General features: G+C 41.6%; 1 protein-coding gene across 1 annotated transcript in view; it reads right to left on the bottom strand.

Annotated features, from left to right (window-relative positions):
- Positions 1 to 7591: 7591 nt before the first annotated feature.
- Positions 7592 to 8503, bottom strand: part of LOC143104854 (urokinase plasminogen activator surface receptor-like) — a 45973-nt gene continuing 45061 nt past the window's right edge. Inside the window, exon 4 of the mRNA XM_076269188.1 lies at positions 7592 to 7791. Within this exon, the coding sequence (XP_076125303.1) occupies positions 7592 to 7791 (200 nt within the window). The remainder of the gene's footprint in view (positions 7792 to 8503) is intronic.

Genomic DNA, 8503 nt, shown 5'->3' with positions numbered 1-8503 from the left:
CAACACACACACTCTCTGTATGGATGGTTAGTGGAGTTTTTCCTCTGCTCTGGCAAGGTCATCCAGCGTAAACTTCAAGTTTAAAATTACTCTTCCTACCTCAGGTTTTGTTACGTGAACAGTTTTTTCTTAATATGTTGATGTGTGACTGATATGGAATTTTAAAGGGCGATACTGATTACGATATTTGAGGATTTCCAAAACCAATAAACGATAAATCGTCTGATATTCATTCAACACAATGTAAATATGTACTCTAATATTTAGCATATTGAAAAGTTCTGATCTAGCCTAGAAATCTAGACGCGCCCCATTTGCTGCCAGGGCTAGTCTAGCAACTCTCCGTTGGCTTGTGAGCTCCAGAAATCGAAACTTAATCAGGACATTGAAATCGTGTATAGTCGTTTGGTGGGCTTAACATAATTATTGATGGCAGAGTTGCAATGGTTTGGCTTGAATTCCCTGCTACTTGAACACAAATATCCTATTGCGTCCTATTGCGTGCAGCGGGAATTTGAAAGACAACTGATTATACCGCCCCTCGGACTGAGCACTGCGAACTGTGAGTGCCCAGACCCTACATTTTAATGTTGGTCTGGCTCGTCAGGCTAGTTCTGATCAGGAATATCTCACGAACTCTTGACTGAACCTACGACAAACCATATGTCAAAGTAAACAGCAGACCTTACCGAACACTGGGATGTAAAGCAGTCCATTGTACAACTAGATGTACCGCATAGCGGTACAAAATATGACCGCCGCTCAGTCCTGTACATCCATTCCGCGAAAATAAATCATATTAATGAATTTGTCTCCATCTTCTACTCCATCCCCCACTCTTGAAACTTTTGTGTATGCTTGTTTGGAATGTGTGTTTGCACACATTCCGCACACAAAGTTGCCTACTAGCGCTGCTAAGGTGAATAGATTTGTAGCACTTGCCAAAAAAATTGTAGCATTGTTATAAAACCTTTAAAATCTCTAAACAATCACAAGTAGGGCAGTTCATCACAGTCCATCCATTGCAACTGATGAAAGGTACACCTGTAGGCTACATTGTATTTGGGAAAAGCAGAAGGTAGCAGCATAATGTATTTATTTATTTATTATTAAACAAAACAATCCCTGTCATTTCCATGCAGTTTTCAACAGCTATCAAGAAGAGAGGTCATGTCATGGATTTTTGTGAATGTTTCTTCTTCTACATATTCATAAGTTTAGTTATCTAGTTCATATGACATTCAGCTTTATTGTCAATGCACAAATTAAATACCAGTAGTCTAAAACAAAATGCCGTTTTACCCAGTGGTGCAAATAACTGACATGTCCAAAAGGGCCTTCATGAAATGCGTTGCGAGACTGTTCATACACATTTTAACGGGCCAAGTTGAAGAGCTACTGTCCGTTATTGTTTGTGCAAATAATATGCTGATTTATGTTCCCTTGCATTTTGCAACTATGAGGTCCATTAGTCTGGCTTTCGCCAGACCAAGCTCAATCTTTTGACGCAATCTTTTGATTTTCACCCAGCCTAGTCCATGGTAGGCGCCCGATAGAAATACTGTATATATATATATATATATATATACAGTATTTCTGTACTGTACTGTGTAATTTTGCGATTGAGATATCCACGCACTGGTGCCCCCCCCCCCCCCCCCCCCCCCCCCCCCCTGCGACGTGTTCGCCCCCCGGTTTCAGAGCTATTCTAAATGCAAAAATGCATAGAGGGACAAAACCGTGGCTGTTAACAAACTATAAGCTATATTAGGTAGGCCCTATGCTAGGCCTATTACACAACTCAAATTGTCACTAGGCTATGCTGGCGACCCAAAGAAAATCTCCTTTGGGAACCAATGGCATACATCAAGCGGACTTAAGCTGCCACCTCTTGGCGAAAAGTTAATAGTTTTGCATATCAGTAGTAGGCTAATACATTCACGTAGCTGTGTGAATCACGGAAAGGGTGAATGAAGTGGACACTTCTAAATGGAACTCAACCCACTGTACAGTAGCAAGGTCTGTGGCTAAAGCAGCCATAATTAAAGCGTTATCATTGTTTAGATACTTCACACACACGTGTTTTTAATCGCATAGACTACAACTACCAAGCTGGAATCAAAGCACATTGACTCCCCTCTCACACCCTAAACACGCACTTCGAACAAACAAAAAGCGCCTCAGTGTCACGGTATAGCCATAGGCTAAACTGAGCAGCGTGAACCTAGCGAAAATAGAATGTTCGTGCCGGATGTATCTATTGCTAGCAAAGGCGGCTAAGAGTTAGCCATTTTTTCAAAATAAAAGTTTTCGTACCTACAAAGACAAAATCGGCTAGAAAACAGGTCTAGAACACGTTGTGTATTACGCGACTTTTATTTAAAAAATTCGGCTCGACCGGAAGTCTTATTTTCGCTGAGCACTCGCCAATTTCGCTAGAATTACGGAACTGCAAAACTGTATCTGACCGGTGTAACGTTGGTACTAAATCATCCATCGAAAAGAATGATTTTTGTAGCACGTGCAACAAATATGTGTAGGTACAGCCCTGCCCTGAATACATCTCAACGTGCGCTCTAAAACATCTGGTTTAAATGTACATTACATTAGGCTGACGCATTTTGGAGATGTAGATCACGGGTGCGTTAATAAATCTACATTGGGGCGAGTTGACACAAATTATTCACTTTGTTTCAGTTACTTTACTTTGAGCCATGCTCTTCCTTACTTGAATCACCTTTGAAAATAGAGGATTGAAGTAGCCTATATGGGTGTTTGGGAATGAACGTTGACTCAGATGCTTTTTGAGACTTTGAGCAGAAATGTGCCATGTGTTTAGGATGCATCATAGACAGGTTATCTTTCAGGTAGCCTATATATTTTCCATTAGAAAACCATCACGTAGCAGCTAACTCACTTAGCTCCTATTAGTAGCCTAGGTTATGGTCATAAGCAAATGAGATGACAGTCGAAAGATACAATTAGTGCTGTTATCAATTTGCTTGGTAGCCTATAAACGCATATATGGTTTTCTACAAATATATCAATAATCAAATCGGCCTCCATCACTCAACCATGCTAAAAACATTAACATTATTTTACCTGCTATTGATAGGATTAACGTAGCCTACCTGCAGTAAAAAACAAGCATGTCTGATAAACATTCTCAGATTTATTTTGGCTTCAAGAGGAAATGGGAATTACATGTCATGCAGAAAGCATCCTACCCTTATTAGACGTTCTCTGCGGTAAACTACCGTACAGTCTTGTCCTTGTAGGAAGCTAGTGTCTTTCCAACCCACTTTAGATTAACTTCCAACAAAATTACGTCTCACTGCAACGATGCGCCATCTAGTGGACAAACGACTACGTGACGCCAATACTGGAAATGCAGCCAAATTATTATTATGATGAATATTTCGTTTTCCTTTAATCATACTGAATTTTGAAATTATGTATCGGCCGTTCTATTTGCCGATACTGATGGTATACGTGTCTGTGTGTGTGTGTACGTGTGTATATGTGTGCACCACCATCTTCAGGCCAATGAGTGTACAGTCACTAAATGTACACATAATTAAATTTTTTTAGACCCTCCCCATGGATGAAATTCTACGAAACTTGGCATACCCCCAGAGAATGTCAGGTTAATCATACACATACAATTTGGTGCAGTTCTGATCATCTTAACTGAAGAGAGGGGCGATTAAAGCAGAATGATATTGCATTTTCATTTTTTACCGGGGGGGTGCAAATCACAAATGAGTGTGAGTGCCCTTGAGACCAACATACCATAAAAATTTATTCATACTCTGTGCCACGGTTCAGGTAGTTATTTAGGAAAAACTGAATTTTTTGGGTTTCGGGGGGCCCAGCGCGGAGGGGGAGTGGCCCTCGGGGACCAAACAAAATTTTTCCGTAAAAGTCTAGTGGGGCTACATACCCACCAAATTTCATGTGCCCCGGTGGTTCGGTGTCCCGGGTATTGTTGACCAAAAATTCAGGAAATAGAAAAAAACTTTGACAATCCCTATATGACCGCTCCGCTAGCGGCGGTCATAATAAGCTGTTCCCAAGTAATCCGGTTTTGAAATCAGCACATTTCTACACGGTCTTTGGTCTGCAATTCTAATGTAATAGCAACCCAAAATAATGAGCTTGCCGTCCTTATGTAACCTGCGTTATGTTTAGCCAGCGCGATTCAGCCCTGCACACGCCCGGACTCGAATCCGCAAACAGCAGCACCTCGGATCGGGAGGCGAGCACGCTGACAGTTGAGCCAATAGCCCAGGCTACTGGCTCGCATGCCAGCAGCACTCTTGAGGCGTCGGGGAGTGAGGTTTACCAACGTTCCACAAGCACAGCTAAGCTAGCTGGCATCTGTTACACTTATCATAGAATCAACAGTTGGTCTTGCCATGCACAGATCACCTGTGCGTTTGGCTACATGGCATCCACACATATGCAAGAACAGGTTATTTCAGGTCACAAATGCAGAGGAGCATTAGGCACATTCTTCATCCAATGGTTCAGCAATACTCAAGTGAATAAAGCAATTCATAGTCTAATGAATAAAACATTTATGTCACTCAGTACATTTATTCTTTATTCCACATAATCCCACCTAAATATGAATAGTTATTTATACTGGCATGCTTCCTGTGATACTAATGCAAATACACAAATATTTTTTTCATATAGCCTAGGTAACAATCCCTGACTGTCCTGAAAAATACAACAGAAACAAGATATATGATGTAGATGGCCCTTATGACAAATTACACTGCCTAGGTCTCTTTCCACAAAACTCACCAGAAGTCACTCTCCTCTACTCCCTCTTCACCTGACTGCACACCTGTACATGGCTCTAACATCATTGTCAAGTTTGCAGATGACACTACGGTGATTGGTCTCATCAGCAACAACGATGAGACGGTCTACAGGGAGGAGGTCCAACATCGTGGTGCACTGATAACAACCTGGCTCTCAACACCATGAGACCAAAGAGCTCATTGTGGACTTCAGGAAGTCTAAAGCTGGCACACACACACACCATTCTCATCAGCGGGACTGAGGTGGAGAGTGTCACCAGCTTCAAGTTTCTGGGTGTCCACATCTCTGAGGACCTCTCTTGGACCCTCCTCTACCCTGATCAGAAAGGCTCACCAGCCTTCTTTCTGAGGAGATCCTGGTGAACTTCTACCGCTGCCCCATCGAGAGCATCCTCACCAACTGAGTCACAATTTGGTATGGCAACTGCTCTGCCCATGACCAGAAAGCACTGCAGAGGGTGGTGAAAACGCATCACCGGTTCCTCACTCCCCTCCATCGAGGCCATCCAGGGCAAGCGATGCTTGCGTATCAAAGACTGTTTTCACCCCACTCCCCTCAGGAAGGCGTTACAGGTCTCTCCGCACCCGAACCAGCAGGTTCAGAGGAAGCTTCTTTCCTGTGGCTGTCACCCTACTAAACTCTAGCTCTGCATCCCGCTGACATCCAACAAACTAAGCCCCCCCATCACCGCCCACCCCGTCCCTGCCTGATGCCTCCTTGCCTGTGCCTGTTGAGGTGTCCACGACCATGGCAGCCTTGACAGGGACAACAAGGAGGCGGACATCCCCCAGCCCCCCGCACAACTGCACTACCCTATCCCATCCATAGTGTCTATTTATTTACAAATGTACATACTGTAATTACACTTATACATAGCCATATTCTATTGCTCTTCATCCTGCACATACACTTATTCTTAATACCATTATAATGTTACTGTTTCTGCACTACAATGGTACTGTTACCACACTGTACTTGGCTGTACATATATGTTTATATGGTTCATACTAAATAAATCCATATTTATTCAGTTTTTCTGTAATATATTCTGTTAATACACTGCATATATCTATATTGTTCTTACTACTATAATGGTACTACCACTTGCACATATCTGTACATGTTGTTCATACATTGTTCATATTACATAGCCGTATTTATTCTGCTATTATAAGGTTACTGCTAATACACTGCACATACTTACAGTATATTTAATTTATACTACTCTAAACAACCTTCTGAAAACAACTGCACACTTTTGTCTACACTGCACTATAACTTTTGTCTGTCTATGCACCAACTACTTTGTATATCACATAGCACTTTTCTGCTTTTTTACACTTCTGGTTAGACACAAACTGCATTTCGTTGTCTCTTTACTTGTACTCTTCACAATTTTTGTTATTTTCAACCACGGGTTTTGTTGTCTTCACACTACACTGGTTGGTGTTGAAGAAAGCAGTGCTATTTTTAAAAACATTTTATTTGAACACCAACACCAGTGTAGTGTGAATACAACACCTTTAATTATTGTATAGTGTTGATTTTTGACAATGTAGTGTGTTAAATCAACTCAAATTGGGTGTTAACTTAACACTTTTAGAAATGTTAATTGAACATGGTAGAGTGTGGATGCATGACACTTTGCATGTGTTAAAATTAACACTGTGGGTACAGTGTTAGCCTACTGTCCTGCCTAGGATGGCAGAATGTCCCATTCTTACAATAAAGGGATGTTGCCATTTATTTACCAATAGAATAGATCAGAATTTAAAGCAGGATGCATGCCAAGTAATGGCAATCCGGGTTTTAAGGCAGGAACGATTCTTTGCCATCACTTTGGCCTTGTGCTCACTTTTTTTATGGATTGAGATCTGCACTCTGGCTGGGCTACTCCAACATGTAAGATCAGGCAATCTGCCAAGAGACCTGCCCCAATAGACGGCATTGGACCATTAAACCACACAATTAGATTAGATTAGATTAGATTAGATTCAACTTCATTGTGCACAGTACAAGAACAAAGACAACGAAATGCAATGATGAGACAGTGGCAATGATCCTAAACATACAGCCAAACAAACAAGTGTTTAGTATCGCCACAATCTCATATTTTAATGTTATTTATCAAGTAAATTTTATATTGTGCCTAGTCCTACAAACAAAATGGCGTTTTACAAACGGAACAGGAGGAGTGTGACGGAATTTGCCACGCCTCCTTCTTCAATCAGTCAGGTTATTTATTCGCAGTCTACCTGCCGAAGTTGCAGCATCGGTGTTACTCCGCTCGCAACCCACCACCTCCCCTTACGCCTCCCGTCTTCCATAGTTAAAGAATAATGGGGTGTATGGCGGAATCCTGCCCGACTCCTGCCTGTGCAGTCGACTCCGGCATGATTCCGCAAAGCGCTTCAGGACCATGGCCAGAGACCTCGCCAAACATGCTTTTCTATTATGCTTTTATGTATTATGCTTTTATGTCTTTATGGAAATTCAGGAATGTAAACTAGTGAACATACAATTGAAATGTCACCCATTTATTTTCCATCACAAACTCAAACACTTTCCACATTATAATTAAAAAAAAAAAAAAACCAAGGTTTATATGTAATGTAAAAAGAAAAATATATATTGTGCTACCTTTAAACCAAAACATCCAAGCGTGCGCGCAACGAGCACACATTCATAAATGGCCTCCCATTTTCAGAGACGGGGCAGATGAGCTGTGATCCAAGAGAGACTCCGAGAAGCACACCATTCAGTGGAAGAGCAGGACAGAGATGAGAGACCCCAGCAGGAGCAGGACACTCTGCCCCACACTCTTGGCACTATTGCACAGGTTCCCCTTACAGCAGTTCAGCCCAACAGCCACAAAGCCTAGCTGAGCCGACAAGTCTCCTGCACAGACATTGCGGGAGGCACATCCTTTCACAGTGAGTGTCTGCTCGCTCACTGTAGCTGCAACGTATGATTGGTACAGTTAAGAACAAAATTATTCATACCCTTTGCAAATATTGATTGAATGTTAATTTTCCCTTGACCAATATGTTTGTTCTGACTGAAAATGACACTGCCACATGCCAAAAGGTTGTAAGACAATGTGGTAAAACATGGTATCAAAAAAAGAAACATTTTAATCTTTAACATTTTTATCAAAAATGGCGTGTCCAAAATTATGCATACCCTTTTTAAACAATCACTGGTAACATCTTTATTTACCATCACAGCTCTCAAAATGGTTCATATTATACATACCAAGCCAATTCATGACTCCACAATGATTCCAGACCACACCTTTTTAGCAGCAATCCTGGTTTTGAGGCAGGAACGGTTATTTGCCATCACTCTGGCCTCGTGCTCACTTTTTTGGTGGTCTGGACTATGGCTGGGCCACTCTAAAAATGTTGATATTGTTCTCTGTTAACCATTTCTTGCCTTGTTTGGCTGTATGTTTTGGATCATTGTGTGGTTTAATGGTCAAATGCCGTCTATTGGGGCAGGTCTCTCGGCACACTGCCTGATCTTTTCCTCCAGAATCTTAATGTAGCCTCTTGTTTTAGTGTTACCGTTTACTTTGAGAAGGTCGCAGGTCCCCTTAGTTGAAAAACATCACAAAAGAATCATTTTCTCACCCCCACAATTGAAATGGACATGGCGTCATTTGGGTTTA

Source organism: Alosa pseudoharengus, unplaced genomic scaffold (assembly GCF_046254945.1).
Source record: "Alosa pseudoharengus isolate Yale_2024_CS ecotype anadromous, Long Island Sound unplaced genomic scaffold, YU_APseudo_1.1 YU_APseudo_1.1_scf_5, whole genome shotgun sequence".
Classification (NCBI taxonomy): domain Eukaryota; kingdom Metazoa; phylum Chordata; class Actinopteri; order Clupeiformes; family Clupeidae; genus Alosa; species Alosa pseudoharengus.
This window is presented reverse-complemented; position numbering and strand designations above follow the sequence as displayed.